Source organism: Chroicocephalus ridibundus, chromosome 16 (genome assembly GCF_963924245.1).
Source record: "Chroicocephalus ridibundus chromosome 16, bChrRid1.1, whole genome shotgun sequence".
Taxonomy (NCBI): domain Eukaryota; kingdom Metazoa; phylum Chordata; class Aves; order Charadriiformes; family Laridae; genus Chroicocephalus; species Chroicocephalus ridibundus.
The window spans coordinates 8,925,859-8,941,143 of record NC_086299.1 but is presented as its reverse complement, the minus strand read 5'-3'; the positions used below and the strand labels follow the sequence as shown (position 1 = coordinate 8,941,143).

The 15,285-nt window shown below is 43.8% G+C and overlaps 2 protein-coding genes and 1 long non-coding RNA gene across 6 annotated transcripts in view; 1 reads left to right on the top strand and 2 right to left on the bottom strand.

Moving 5' to 3' along the window:
- Nucleotides 1-4,796, top strand: part of LOC134523999 (uncharacterized) — a 34,939-nt gene extending 30,143 nt beyond the window's left edge. For all 3 annotated transcript variants that reach the window (XR_010073466.1, XR_010073464.1, XR_010073465.1), the window contains one exon: nucleotides 3,345-4,796. This is a non-coding gene — a long non-coding RNA (uncharacterized LOC134523999). The remainder of the gene's footprint in view (nucleotides 1-3,344) is intronic.
- The window catches only part of TMCO4 (transmembrane and coiled-coil domains 4), a 41,573-nt gene extending 32,114 nt beyond the window's left edge, over nucleotides 1-9,459 (bottom strand). The window contains exons 1-4 of one of the 2 annotated variants that reach the window (XM_063353575.1): nucleotides 9,407-9,459; nucleotides 5,461-5,645; nucleotides 4,718-4,892; nucleotides 96-123 (exon numbers count right to left, since the gene is read on the bottom strand). In XM_063353575.1, the coding sequence (XP_063209645.1) occupies nucleotides 96-123; nucleotides 4,718-4,892; nucleotides 5,461-5,639 (382 nt within the window). In that variant the 5' untranslated portion in view covers nucleotides 5,640-5,645; nucleotides 9,407-9,459. Of the gene's footprint in view, nucleotides 1-95; nucleotides 124-4,717; nucleotides 4,893-5,460; nucleotides 5,646-9,385 lie in introns of both variants that reach the window. The other variant, XM_063353577.1, reaches the window with a different exon arrangement.
- Nucleotides 9,460-13,368: 3,909 nt separating this feature from the next.
- Nucleotides 13,369-15,218, bottom strand: RNF186 (ring finger protein 186). The gene has a single exon (XM_063353836.1). It carries the CDS (start codon nucleotides 15,136-15,138, stop codon nucleotides 14,221-14,223), a length of 918 nt encoding a protein of 305 aa, XP_063209906.1. The 5' UTR covers nucleotides 15,139-15,218; the 3' UTR covers nucleotides 13,369-14,220.
- Between the last annotated feature and the right edge of the window lie 67 nt (nucleotides 15,219-15,285).

The window sequence follows — 15,285 nt, the reverse complement described above, 5'->3', positions numbered from 1 at the left end:
TAGGATGGTACCTTGAGCTTTTTGAGCATTTTAAAGTATCAGATGGTAACTCATCTACATTATTCTTACAAAGAACAAATGTTAGGTAAACTTACCATCTCTAAGAGAGAAGGCTAGAAGGTCCTAAAAAGAGAAAAAAAAGAATATTCAAGTTAAAACTGATGATGTATGCCTGGAGGTATCAAAATGGAGGCATGAAAAACCGTTGGATGATGATTTAATTACTGCAGCATGTCAGTTCATAAAGATGGGAAACCAGCAAGCTACAACTCAGCAAGACAGCACAGAGCAAAGCCAGATGCTTCCAGGACAAAATTCTCCATATGCAGGTACAAATGGCTGGAGAGAAGTAGATAATGCTTGGTATATGCTGAAGTATCCCTTATTTTTTGTTATTAGTGATCCTGTTGACCTGAAAGCACCATGGTTACACCAGACTTCAAAGTTTGGAGAAACGGGGCTCTAGTCCTCCCACCACTCTAATGCCTTCTGCTCGCTAAAAAGTCATATATACTCATATTTTCAAAATAAGCAACAGGTTTTAATGCTACTCAAAATGGACCAGTGGCCCCTATTTTCTTTGGCATGCTGGGAATTCATAGCTCTAGGCGGTAAGGCTGAACTGGTATGAAGTTCTCTTGGATTAAGTGCTCAAAAATAGAAAACTCGGAATTTATGGACATCTGTCAAGCCTGAGGGACTTGACTTCTGTGTTGGCTCTTCACCGTAAAAAAAAATGGAAAAACAGATCAATCCGATAGATGGTTTCTATGGGCAAATCCAAGAAAAAAAGAGGCCAGTGTTTTTACTACTGTGTTCTCTTTTATTGTCAGTGGATAAATTTTAAGTTCTTTACAACACTAAGCCCTAGCTCAGTCTAGCTACTTCCTTCTCCTGCACACAAATAAAGCACAGCTGAATTTTACAGGGAATCCTTCGGCCCTTTGGGAACACAAAAAATGCAGCCGAAGATGTAGGATGCTGCCAAAGAGTTTATGATTATTAGTCCCGTAAGCTCCTAAGCAAAATTTGTATCGTAAAAACGTCCCTAATCTTTTTCCTACTGCATGAGAAGCACAGAACGGAGAACAAGCCATCCTTAACCAACTCCTACTATAAGAGGGGCAAACTGTAGATATTATCCAGGCAAAAGTAAGTGCCTGGACTCTGAATATTCTTTTATCATGGGAAAAGTCTGCTATTTCACAAAGGAGAAGAGAGCTTTTGCATAAGACTGGGGAAGCCAAAGGAGTAGGGCAGCTGAACTCCCACCTATGGGTGCTTTTTCACAAGGTATAGCCCCAAAACCTTCGCTCCACTGCTGCCCAGTGTTTTCACACACACCTCTATTGCTGAATATCTGGGTGGCTGTTCCCATCCACAGAGAAAGCCGCCTTCTTCTTGCCTGTCCTGCAGGTCCTAAGCAGATAAGCATTTCCTGAAGGTATCTGTTCGGCTGGGCTCTGCACAAAGCTGTCACCACTGCTCCTTCATCCTGGATCCCAATGGCCAGAGCACTCACACAAAAAGAGGAAGGTCCTGGTTTGCTATCTCCAGTGTGTGAATAACCCTTTTAATTTAAGTTAGTCACTGAATCAGAGCTCTTCTGTGCCCCCAATCACCACACTGCAAAAAAAAAGGGCTCCTTTTTAGCTTCAGCTACGATTAGTATTCTGTGCACGCACACACACTGCAGACTGCTCCCCAGGGTGGTTGGTGGGATGTGGGAATTGGAAACATTAATCCCCACAGGCAGAGGGAGGTACATAACTCTGGTTTCCCAGAGCCCGAGTACTGTAACTACCCAAGTATTAGATATAGGGGCACCATCATCTCTCCCCTGGTTGCAGTTTTGTGAGGAAGGGTTGGCTTAGCAGTGTCAAAGCCCAGCAGAAGGTCCTGGGCTGGGAGTCTCAAGCAGAAAACTGACCAAGCAAAGAGCCTGAAGTCTAGAATAAGGTGAAGCTTGTGGCCTTGCTGCCATCATTTTCCATGGAAGCAGCCTCTTGAACGAGGTACTGGTTTGTGCAGAGCCCATTTGCAGGCAATAAATTCTCCCTGTGTGTTGCAAAGGGAGCTGCGGGTGTTGACTCAGGTCCTGTATGATATGTCCAATATCGTCTGTGGCACCTAATATCAAATAACCTCTTTTAAAAATCTGGCGTAGGCATTTACATACGTGCATTTCAAAAGCTGAGGGATGGAATCAGGTAATCAGGTGACAAACTGGAACTACTGTTTTTATTGCATCTGTGCCAATTAGCATTTTCAGCTATTTCTAATTGGTTTAGGCTTTGCACGTACTGCTGTGCAGTCACCTGGAATCCAATCAGCATTGATTAGATTAGTTCACGAGTAGTTTGTTTTCCTCCTTTAAGCAGCAGTTATTATATTTCTGTCTGATTTTGAAGTTGGTGTTCTGAATCTCTATGCACAAGACTACCCACCCATGTGATTGAGAAACCTTACAAACAAAGAGAAGCAATCTTTATTCAGAGTCTTTGCCAGCTTTTTATGAATTGCTGCAAGTTCAAAACCCATTTCCTCAACAACAGGGAGCATCCAATCCACATCACAGTGGATGTGTGTAGAAAAAAAACCAGGAAAACAGGCATTCTAAGTATATTCAGAACAAAAAAAAACTTATTCATAATTAGAACTTTCAACATTTTCTGACCTATCACCACTTCTTCACCTTTTTTTGTTGCAGTGCTTTCTCATACCACACCCACAGCCTGTGTGTTATGACTGTTATCCTTAAAGGATTCAGTTAACCAACATTTGCCTGTACTAGTCACCTGCAATGAATGCAAACAAATATAAAAATCCATAATCCTCAAATTCTTGTTGAATCAATGGTGAGCTCTCCTCTAATCTCCTGACCTCACGTATCATCCCTTCAGCACTGCTGAGATGGAGGGCATTCAAAAATGCAGGCACTAGTGCCGACAGGACCCTGCCACTGAACAAACTGAGCAATTGAGGCGTGCACTTGTTAAATAAACAGTAAATGTTGCGTCAGTAGCAACTGAATACAAAGCAAAAGCACCATAAAGCAACGTATTAAGAATTTACAGAGCTTTGTCCTGTAGCTTGTTTATTTTCAGGTAAGAAGGAAAAAGCTGATCTCAGCTTGATACATTGAAGTTTCCCGCATGCTGGTCTGCTTACCTAAAGACACCTTGCAAGACTGCTGCCTTGCTCCACAAAAGCCTTTGATTTTATCTTTCCTTGCCCATATTACGTGATTGCATAAGGTACTGATGTTGTGGCATTACACTGATAGCTATTCCTGATCTTTGCTTTCAACTAATCAAAGAATTCTGTATTCCATCTGAATCCAGGTGCCTCAATTCTCTGCCTCAGAGCAAAATACTGCATGCTCACACTGATCGAGGGACGCTTTTGTAAAAGCGCAAGGAGACCTTATGCAACATAAGCTCGCAAAAAGTACAAGCTAAACTTCCACAAAATTTCACCCTTAATTGACTCAGCATCGATGCAGGAAGACTTGCCTAATTCTAGAGAATCCATCCTGAAGCAGAGAAAAAGAGGGAAACGACCCAGGAACTACCAAGCCATCTAGACGCAGGAAGAACTGAGTATGGATTTATTGATTTTGAGCAAACAACATCAAAACTGGTGCTCTTTTTGTAGAATAGCTGGCCTAACTTATTAATTAAGTTTAAGATTGTCTGTCACTGTACTCATACTGTTATATGACTTTGGGCATTGTAACGTTTGGATGTTTGGTGCAGATCCTCTGAGGCCTTTTATGGACTTATTAGAAGACACAAAAGATGGCTGAGATAATGGGAGCTGGTCATGATGACCAACAAAGTTCACTCCTATCATATCTTTACTTACACAGCCTTGTTCTCGCATCTGCTGTTCTCTTGGGCCGTTGCTAAAGGTATGTGATAACTATTACTCAATATCAGAGTACTGTCTGCACGCAGGATGCCTCACTATTTCCTTGTGCACGGTACAGAGCAAAGGGTGTGAGGTGACAGTGGCCACGTTAAGCCTGGCACCAGCAGCAGCCTACCCCGCTCTTCGCCCTGCACAGCATAATGTGAGCCTGGATGAGGAGATACCCTCCCCAGCAAAGCTCAATGCCACCAAAGTGCTTCGCCTCTGTTATCTTCACGTCAGCTTTTACATCAGAACATGACAGAGTAGCGCCAGTCTCACTAATACTTTCTCAGTGAAAGAAAATAAAGTCACAATAACTTATTTCCTTTCGGCCAAAGCTGACTCTGGAAAAAAGACTCTGGAAATTGTGCTATTTGGAGCATGTACCTAGAGGTGTTCTGTATTACAGGTATGATGAAAGGGCTTTGAAACAAATGAAAATCAGGTCTATCACATTCAGCATTTCACCAAAATCTGTAGAACGCATATATGAATCAAAACCACTGCAATAATACAGTCAAAGTAAAAAGTTTGACAGTTCTCTGTTCTGTAGAGCAAAGGCACCAAAGACACAAAACATTAATTCAGCAGACAGTAACATGCCTCACGTTCATCACTTCCATGAGCTGTTAATGGATAGAGAGACTGCCAGGCACCCACACAGCTGCTCAGAAATATATGCATATCAGAAATATTGATTTGCTTCCCTGACTGTACAAACAGAATTTTGGTTGCAGACAGACACGTGCGACAAATCTCTTTAACAAAAGCAAACAAGGGCGAGGGGAGCATACGAACTTACCTGGGTAATGGCAACTGGGTTTTCTTTCACGATGGGATCCTTCAGCAATATCTGCGCAAAAGTTTCTGTGCCCTCACCTCCTAAGCCACTAGCAAATGCTGTCATGGCAGGTAAGACAGCATCGGGCAGGTCCAGCCACTTCACAAAGCCCTCAATGAATTCCGTCCTGAAGGAGCTGTAAGGCAACAGTAGCAGTTAAGGCTCCGTAACTGGATATTTTTGCAAAGTTTGAGTGGCTCCTGCTTTCAGATGTTGATCTGTCCTGTTCACACAAAAATCAAAGCATGGTAAGAAGTCAGCAGGTGGTGAGCTGCTACACAAGCTGGCTAAACAAACAAGCAAGCGACCTGAATGGGGACAGCCCTGTCTTCAATTCATGCTTTGAAGTCTGCAGTATTAAGGGCTGCAATTTGTGCTGAAGTATAAAAGTCTTAAAGGTGTAAGAGAGAAGGTCAATGCAATTAAGAAAACACCTAACATCAAGGTGTCCTTTGCCTTTCAACGGGCTTCAGAGCAACACCGACACAGAGACAGCAGGAAAATGTCAACACCAGCAATCAGTCTGCAGGGCTTCTAAGCTCTTTGGTTTTGTGTCACCTTCCCTAATCTGAGTATTCATCATCGTGAAAAAACCCAACACCAGAAGGATACTCCACTCCCCTAACTTCAGAAGACCCCCCTCCAGAGTCTTATACCAGCTCCATCCACCCCCTTTGCTCACCCCTAGCTACCCCTTGTAGTACCTTTGCTCTTCTTCAGGGAACAGCCATGCCAGGGATATCCCACAAAGTGCTGCGTAAGCAAATCTTCCCGCTTCACCCAGCCGCTGGCCCAGAAGCACACATGGTTCCTTTTCACCTGCCTCTTCAGCTCCTCTATGCTGTTTCGAAGCCCAGCCTTTCCACTTCTCTTCTGCTGCCATTTTTACCTGCAAATTCGAAGAGGAAAAGGCAGGAGAAAAAAACAAACCAACAAACGGTTGGAAACCAGGAAGTAAGGAGACAAATTGCCTTTGTTTTTCCACTGTTACGCTTGCTTTTGGGTATTAAGTCAAGTCCGTCAAGATACAGCTTGTGTCTCCCCCCCTACATGGTGCTGTGACCAAGGAAAACGACAGGAGACTTTCTGTTCACCAGTTCTCAAATGTTTTGCACAAAATGAGACAAAAATACTTCACCTAGCAAAAGGAGAAGCCCCCTTCAAGACGCAAAGAGACTGGGCTCTGCTCAGGCATATCATTCACATGTTTACCACAAAAATAATATGTAAAATAAAAGCTCTGCACCTGGTGCAGGGACCAGTACAGCTGCCTGGGAAATAATTTGCCTCTCTCATCCTCAACCCAGATTGCTCCTCTGTTCATTTTGCTGGCGGCATTAAGAAAGTTGGGTCCAGCTGCAGCCTCTGATGAGGAGAACTTTTAACGGGTCCTGTGGACATTGCTAAGCTTTGCTTGTAACGTTCTCTCCTCTATACAACCTGCCGCAGCTTTTTCCCTAAACATAAGATCCCTGTGCCACACAGACTTTGAGCTGGGCCAAAATACTGTTTTTTCTGAGCGTAGATGTGCACACTTCCAACTGAACAGCTTACAACTGCTCCTTGGAGCTCCCCTGATTATACAAGCAACTAACGGAGATGACTGACATCAGGCAGAAGGGACAACAGCTCATTTCACAATTCAATGTGGGTAACAATCTGCTCCGACGCTCGCTCACATCACCTGAAATTTCTACTGACTTCAGCAAGATTCAGTCAGTTTCTAAGGGGCCCAAACCACCTATTTCATTATATACATTCTATTTAAATGCTTCCTTTCTTCTGAACCCTGTAGAAAGTAGCTAAATAGGAACTAGGAGCCTATACTGAACAAAGTACTGTATCTCAGAGGACGTAGACACCACTTATGGGACAGTTTTACAGTCCTAGAAGAAAGAAATGCAGCACAGGAGCAGCTGTTTATTAAAGATACTTTATTATCTGCATGCCATCTAGCATGGTCTTCCAGGAAGGCTGTCTGTCACGCCTTCCTGCTCAGAAATTTATTAGACTTGATTCATATTTCTCAAGGCTTGCACTATTTAACTGCTGATGTATAAATGCAAGGAAAACTCATCACTCAAGGGCCGATGGTTATCGTAACTCGCACCTCTCTCCCTGGGAGAGCTCAGTTCCCTGCAACATGTTATCTCCTCATGCCATCCAGCTTGAGCACACAGGTCTAAGGCATCTTGGTCCGTTTCCATGGAAACATCACATTCCAGCAACATGGGAGCACAAAGTCCACAGGAATAAATAAACTCTGTTATTTCCGTACCAACTACAGAAGGGAAGGGCCAGCTTACATTTCTCTGGGGAGACCGGGCGCCTGGGATCAATCCTGGCCCCGGCCGGCACGCTCCGGTACCAACCTCAACACGCAGCAGCATTTACACTTGCTGAATCGCAGCTGTGAAGGTGGCACGAGACGCGTCTCCATGCCTTCCAGGACTTTCTTACAAAATCCCAAGATTGCTTTATTACCCTAGGAGCTCCAAAATTTTCATTTGCACCCCCAAAATCCTTGTCACGTCACTCACCAGGCTCTGATCTTCCTAAAACATCCAGACTTACGGACCAATTTACCCAGAAATAATCTAACGCTTAAAGTTTCAGTAACTTTACAATTAGTTGGAATGTCTACTCACCTCTGGACACAGATTTATTTGCCTATTATAGGAGATAGCATTAAAAATAAAATCCCCTTCACTCCTGTGATAGATTTATTGATTTGTTAACACAGGCTCATATGAAAAGTGCAGCAGCTAAAAATGACCCAGAAGCAGTACAACTTGCCAGTACAACTTTAACCTTGTTTCATAGTAAATAAATAGATGTGAGCAATTACAGAGCGACACCATAGTAGCTTCTTGCATGCAACTTTATTGCTGTTATGCAACAAATAATTCATAATGCTAAACATCTAGAATACCCTGAGAAAGATTTTGAAAGACTCTGCTCTGGAGATGCTCTGATCAGTACGCTCGATGTGTGTCCCTCAACACGGATACCTGTTTCTTCATAAATAGCTAGGAAAAAATGGGCTTGGATTTTCAGACGTGCAGCATAAAAAAATGGCAAGGTGTGATATAAATGCGCCATCCCCAGAAACATGCGAGGCCAGGTTGGATGGGGCTCTGGGCAACCTGATCTAGTTGAAGATGTCCCTGCTCATGGCAGGGATTTGGACTAGATGGCCTTTAAAGGCCCCTTCCAAACCAAAATTATTCTATTCTATTCTATTCTATTCTATTCTATTCTATTCTATTCTATTCTATTCTATTCTATTCTATTCTATTCTATTCTATTCTATTCTATTCTATTCTATTCTATTCTAATGATCTAGTAAAGAAAACTTGGGCCACAAAGTTTTGCCACTAAATCCAAGATGAGGGAATTGAGAGCTAGAATATATCCCGAAAGATATTTACAGCTTGCAGCGCTGGAACTCACATCTCTGCCTCACACAATGTGATTCAGCAATCAATAGCATTGCCATAATCTGAACTGTCACTTGAAAGAGAAATTTTTTATCACTTCCAGTGCTCGCTTTTCACACAAAGCCCTCTGTTTTCTTGAGAGGTGGTGTATTTTATATAGTGGCTCCCGCAATCCTATTTGGACAGCAGAAAGATAAGCCTTTTGTGGATCTAAAGCTGTACAATACATATGTGCAACCTACTGCTGGAAGAAGAAATACAGAGATGCTGGCATTGCGTTCATCCTAAACCCTGACAAAAGTGACCAAACCACTGACATGTCAATCTCAGAGACCCTCAGAAGTTAATGAGGCATCTCGTGGACTTCAGAGAAGTAGTTTTAAATAATTATTCAGATGGGCTGGCCAAAAAGTCCCTTACCAAGGTACAGGGGAGGGCGGGACACCTGAATTGCAGTTAAGCATCAGACACAATGCCGTGACTGAGGAAGCATTTGGGCAGATGAGCTTTTTTGAGGACTTATGGAGGGCTCCAGAGCCCCACACGTGCTTACATGCTGGGAGCACTGCGGCCTTCACTTTTAATCCGTAGATATGAAGTACAAACACGGAATGCAGTTAATTCAGTCTCGCCGCAAAAACACACGAATGCGATACAGATGGCCGCTGCAGAGATGCGTGCTAAATGTAAAACAGAGATCAGGGACCGAGGGGACAGGGATGAGGAAAAGCTAAAAGATGAAGGAGTTGCCAAACTGGGCGCATTTGATTTGGTTAATCCGAAGCGCTGTCAGTACACAGAAGGCAGGCAAAGCCGTGGCGAGGGATGTGACCAGCAGAGAGAAATCACCAGTGGGAAACGCATGAAGGAAACACCTCGGCTGGGAAAGCTGTGAGGACCGACATCTCCACAGCTGCTGAAACTCACTTTTATCACGAGCCCTTTGCGTTTGAAACCACTGCTGCTAGAATATAAGCTTTTTTCTTTTTTTTTTTTTTTTCTTTTTTTTTTTACACACACTAGCACTTTTGACAACCACTAAGAAGAGAGAACCAGCCCCCGGCAGCACGGAGGGAACGCCGCCACAGCTCTCCCCTCAGGGAGCGGCCTGAGGAGAAGGTCCCGCCCGCCCGCTCGCCCCCTCAGCCCGCGGAGCTACACCCCAGCCGTCCCCAGCCCCTCTCCCCACCTCTCCCGGCCCGGACCCGACCTGCTGCCGGCCCGGCCTCAGAGAGGAGCCGCCGCTCCCTTCCGCCGCCGCCGCCCGCCCCTTCCTGCCCTGCCCGCCCGCCACAACTACGCAATCTGCGTACGGCCGGCGGGCCGCCCTCCTTTCCTACGCGATTGGCGTAGCTAGCGTGGGAGCCGCGCTGGGCTGAGGGGATAGCGGGGGCTGGCAAGGGATGGCGGCCAGCTCCCGGCTGGCCCTTACCCAGCTCCTTCATGGGGGTGGTGGTAGATCCTTCTCCACCACGAGATGGGTAAAGCTGATCTTTCCTTGCTGCCCACCTTTATCCACAGTCTTGGGCCTTGTCCGCCATGTTGGTGCCTCGTGCAGGGTTTCGGCCTACGTGGCTACCAGCCCTTTTGCTCTCTTTAAAGCCTTTCTTCTACTGTGAGAGCTTCTCCCACTCTGAGGGAGCGTTACAGAGAGGGGTAGCAATGTGCGTGTGGTGAAGCTGCTGTCAGGTTGCTGCCCAAAGACTTCTTTGCGACCTCCCCGCAGGACAGGTTGGTGTCTCTGAGGGTTGCCCTGGGGAAAACTAAAGCTTCAGGGCTGTCTCTCGCACTTCATGCTGTGTTACCGGGTAGGATCTCAAAGCCATATGTATAGAGGCTGAAGTGTGCGTGTGTGTGTGTGTGTATGCACTCATTAGGCAAATGGGAGGGCCGTGTATGTGTTGCTTGTGATAGCAGCGGGCGTACTGGCACAGTCAGCTCAGGAGGCTTTGCTCCCTTTTGGTTAATCTTAAGGCTTTGGAGTTAGTTCAGCTACCTGAGCATAAGGCGTTTGCGTTGTGGTTTTGAGGTTTTAAGAAATGCATTTGCTCTGAGAGCAGTCTCAGGCTGGAAAGCCAAGTCCAATGTGCAGTAATTTTTGGAGAAATTGTTTTTTTTTCAGGGGAAAGAACAGTTTTTCTGTATGGTCGCATTTCACGATGGCAAAACTAGTTTTGGTTGCTTGGTAGCTGGGTTAACCATGCTTTAAAATGTGCTGTGTGGGTCTTACTTATAGACAACCAAAAAAAAAAATATCCAGGTAACAATTCTGTTTAAAAGCCAATTTTGATCTGGCCAAATATCTTGTCCTGGTTGTTTGCTGTTAATACTAGACCCCCCTCAGGTTTACTCACACAAGTACTCATGTTACGTATAGGTATTTTGAGCATCATCATAAAGTCATTAAATGCAACACTAAAGTTCATAAGGCGAGTTCTGTTGATCCCAGTTAGCGTGCAGAAGATGTTTACTTTATCTGTGGCTTAGGTAACTGCACAACACAACGGACAAGTAGCAAATGATTCACAATAAGCAAGGAATCGCCTGGACCCAAATCTGTGCTCTCAGACCAAAATCTGCAAATTAGTTTCTTATAGATTTGACAGTTCTGTGTTTGAGGACCTAAAGTTCTCTTTGTACAGAATCAGCAATGTGGAAGTGTGAATTGTGTTATTTATTCCATGTTTGTTTTCGTCTGTGTATATCTGTGTGATAACGCAGAAGAGCTGTTAAAAGCGGACCAAAACGTTGAGTGGAATGACAATTAAAGTGAGTTTTACCAGATGTTGCGAACTTGGGATCTCATTATATAGTTTAATAGTAATCAAAGCCAGCAAAATTATGGATAATTTAAAGTTCTGTAGATAAAGTGGGACTTCTACATTTAACAGTAATTTAGAACACCTACACTCAAAATTTTTCAGGCACCTGTCTCACACACTTATATAAGTAACTAGTGCCTCTGGTGGGTGATGGTGTTTTTTGATGAGAAGCCTGAAAAGGGATTGGGATAGGGAAAGTTGTGGCTTTGGGAAGGGTCCTCTGGGGAAGCGGGGCAGAGTGGGAGCACAGCGTGACAAAAGGGTAGGCATCTTTTTGAATTAAAATTGGCTTGTGTGTATGCATTGTTAAACAAAACATCTTCGAAGTTTCTGGTCCAGGATTCTGTCTGTAGAGACTATAATTCTTAAAAAACGCTGTTCGGTCTTATCATGCTCTTAATGTCTCCATGGGATTCTGTCTTTTTAAGTCACAGTTCATAGATATTTATGCAGTTGTCAGGTACAGCTGAATACTACTGCCTGGGCCTATTTCTCATTATGAACCTCTCTTTCAGGCTACAGAGCGTTACCTAATCATTATCTGAAATTGGGAGCCAGCTAGGTGAGGTAAGCAGGGCAAGGTAATTCAGAGCTCAAACTTTGTTGCCAAAAAGACTGGCGTGAAATAAAAGCAAATCCTTTACATTTTAAAATAAGAATACAATTTTGTTGGCCTTTTCTCCATAAACTTAGTTGCTGCTTCAGGGGTTTGCATTGTCATTGAGCCTTATCTTGTGTGATGAGATCCAACAGCTGTTATAAAGATAGCAGGTTGTAGGGCCTGATGACTCCCACCAACATCCATGAACTCTGAATCAGCTGATCGTTAGTGGCTCTTGAAAGCTGAAGAAACATTTCAGTTGGATTGCTGAACACAGGCTTGGAAGGAGCTGATAGAAAGCAGTGGGGGTGAAAACCTGGCCTTCCACGGCTGGTGATCGTACTCTGTGGATCCATGGTGGTTCTTTTAGAGAGCCAGGCTTTCACTGGTAATCAGACCATGCCTGCATCCTTCCCACTGGTGTATACTGCCTTGAAGGAAGCCCTTTTCTGTTGGCTGTTTTTTTGACACTGTAGAAATTAGCATAATAAAATCGAATGCACCCTTTTGGAAGAGCAGGGTGATAGGTAAGAAACTGATTTTTCCTGTTCACATTAATTCTCTGATTTCATGTATTCACACCCATGTGCTGACAAGCCCACATGGGCTGGCCAGGCTCCATGGTGAGTGATACGGAGGACAAGGGACCCTGCCTCGAAAATCTTCGTTATGTTTCTTGACTGATGGTGTCAAACTGATACTGGGCGCGGCTTACACACCCTTCCGGAGCTGATGGTGTTTGGTATCTTGCTTAGTCTCTTTCCCTCTTAGGCAAAATTCCACAAGTTTTATCTTTTCTTTTTTTTTTTTAATTGGAATTATTTTGTGGCTCTAGTCCAGTTCATCTTTGTCATCTTTTCTGTAGGACAGTCTGTTTCTTCCTCGTTATCTGGTCGTTTGATTGAGATCAGTGTTCTGTAGCAATTAGCACATGATTTTTCTTTAACCCTTTTAGCTTACTCTGATGCATTCAGTGCTGGTGAAGGGAACTCGGCAGGAAAATTGTCTATGAGCTGAAAGACTTGACAAGAGTTTCTGAAATTATTCTCAGTACAGGTGAATATCTGGTACAGTCTTTGTATTTAGAGTAACACAGGTCAATAAAACATTTGGGTTTAAAACTACCTGCGTTTTTCCAATTGAAAAGCTTTTTTTCTGGTTGGTTATTAGCAAATGTTACTACATATGTCCTTTGCAATAAGTCAGTTGCTGTCTAAATATATTAGAAAAAACAAAGCGTTTATTTCCCTTGAAGGTTTGCGCTTAGGCAGAAAATAGTCCTGTTTTTTTCCAAGACTCTAGGAGGACAGCAGCTCCTTACCCTCTTAGTCTAATCTGTTTTATCTGCTGGTGGGACACTATGTATATTTATATACTGAGCAACTGAAGTACATTAGTTTCCATTCTTATCAAACACAAATATTTACCACAGGCCTTATCCAAGGTCTGCTGAGATCCACTTAAAAATGTAACTTAACTAGAGCAAACTCCTAATTTTTTTCCAATTTAATTTTAGTTGGGTTGTAGGGTGTTCTCTTAGCAACTAAGTATTTTTTTAAATAAAGGGGAAAACCAACACGTTACTTTTTCACTTTACTCACCAACTCAGTTCTACAGATTCCCTAATATGCTTTCTCAGCTGTAGTTCCTGTCAGCGAGGAAACTGTGAAATGTTTTGACATTAATTGTCAGTGAGGAATTGAAACACAGAAGTCAATGAGCAATTAATATTATTAAACTTTAATGGACACATTCCATATAAAAATATCACATGTGGTATGGCATAGCAATTGACAGATTTCTTTTTATCTCTGTGGGCATCTCTGAGACAAGAAGAGAGGCAGTGCAGGGAGACAAATAAAGGAGCTCAGGTAACTATTTCTGTGCTAAATAACATGGGGAATTTGGAGTGTCATGAGCTTTCGAGAGCCTTACCCTTTGCAGTCCACAGACTCAAGATTAGGAGTGTTGATTTTTGCCTCTTCCTCTCTAATTTTGTGTGTAAGTTAAAATGGCATCAACTGACATCCCCTTTTCCCTGTCCTTTTCCCATCCCTGCCAACAACCGTTTGGGCAGGGATAGGGATTAAAGTGATAACCTGGGTTGAAACTGCTCTCTTCCATTGAGGCTAGGCACCCAGCCCCTGATTTAGCAATCTTATTTCCCCACATTGTCACATGAAAAAGGTGTACATGTGTTCAGAGAGTGCGAAAACACAACCACAGCTAGTGATTTTCACAGGACATCATCTGTCAGGTGTTTCAGATAATGTTCTGCAGCGCTAATCAGAAGATGGTACGAACAAGAACAACATGACAAAAGCAAAACAACAAAATGATCAGCCTGGGATAAAAATTGGGTGCAAAACCTACAATTTTTATCTCATAAATATCAACATATAAATATTTGACTATGTTTCTGTTAATGAAATTTAACAACACTTGGCATCGCCATTGAGTCTCAGTGGGATAGCTTAGCCGCCTGTTGAATTTATTACGTGAATGATTGCTTTCAAAGTCCAATAACTGACTAGCACGCCTAACGTGCAGCTTTGCAGGCAGGACCGGTCCGTTCTCTCTGGGCAGCTCACGTTAATCATCTCAGGCAATAGCAGTGATGTGGGTCTCCTTGTGGCAGGGGGCGAGTGAGTCCCTGTTACACCTCCAGTAGAATTTAGGAGTGCAGCAAAGCACCATCGACATGACCAACCCCAAACCAAGCATAAGACAAATTAGCCATTTTATCAGCCCAGAGTATATAAAGGGGAGGATGAGGATGGTGAGAATCACCACAAGCAGCAGGAGCAGCACGAGTCTCTGGATAGCCAGTCTGTTGTCTGCTGGAACGTTTTCATCTCTGTATAAAGCGTCTTGGCTGCTCAGAGTCCAGCTATTGCTGTCCAGCCCTATGGCAGAGATGTGTACCTCAGGATTTGAGTCGGGGTTTTCCAAGTGCTCCATGATGTCTTCTTTATTTTGAAGTGTGCGGATGAGTCCTCCTGACACAAAAGTGGCTTTTCTGCACAGGGGGCAGGTGATTATCCAGGTGTTGTCTTCTTTCCGGAGGATAAGCTTGAGGCAGACGGCGCAGAAGGCATGCTGGCAGTCCAGGAGCTTTGGTACTCTGTAGATGTTGTACTTGTTGAAGCAGACTAGGCAGTCCATATCAAGAGATGTGCTTGAACACTGGTGGTTCATTTCGAAACTGCGTACTTCGGGAGAGTTTCTCTTCGTTAGCATAACGACAGGCTCTGAGTTTGGACAGTCTCCATCTGAAATCGCTGGTTTAAAGGCATCAAGACTGTCTTGCTCTGTGCCTGAAGGTCTCTCCATGTCTTTAGTACATTCTTCAGTGAATTCCAGCTTCTTCACGTCCGCAGCATTTTCTGCTAGGGCTCCCGCCCTGCTAATTTCTGCAGCACCTTCTGCAGTGGGTGCAGGACTGTCCTTCTCAGCCTGCGGAACTGCAGGAGCTGTCGATCCGTTTCCATTGTGTGGCTTGTCAGTGGATTTCTCCATGGAGATAAATCTCGGTGCAGTTTGTCTTCCCTTCACTGAAGGATTTGCTGAGTTTCTGGCTCCTTTTATGTGTTGCTTTATTCCTGTTGTATGCATGATTGATTAGTGACAGTTAGCTTTAAGCGTGTTGTGCTCTTACAATACGAT

Coding starts and splice junctions, on each gene's coding strand:
- RNF186 (XM_063353836.1), bottom strand. CDS start 15,138: ATGGAGAAATCCACTGACAAGCCACACAATGGAAACGGATCGACAGCT.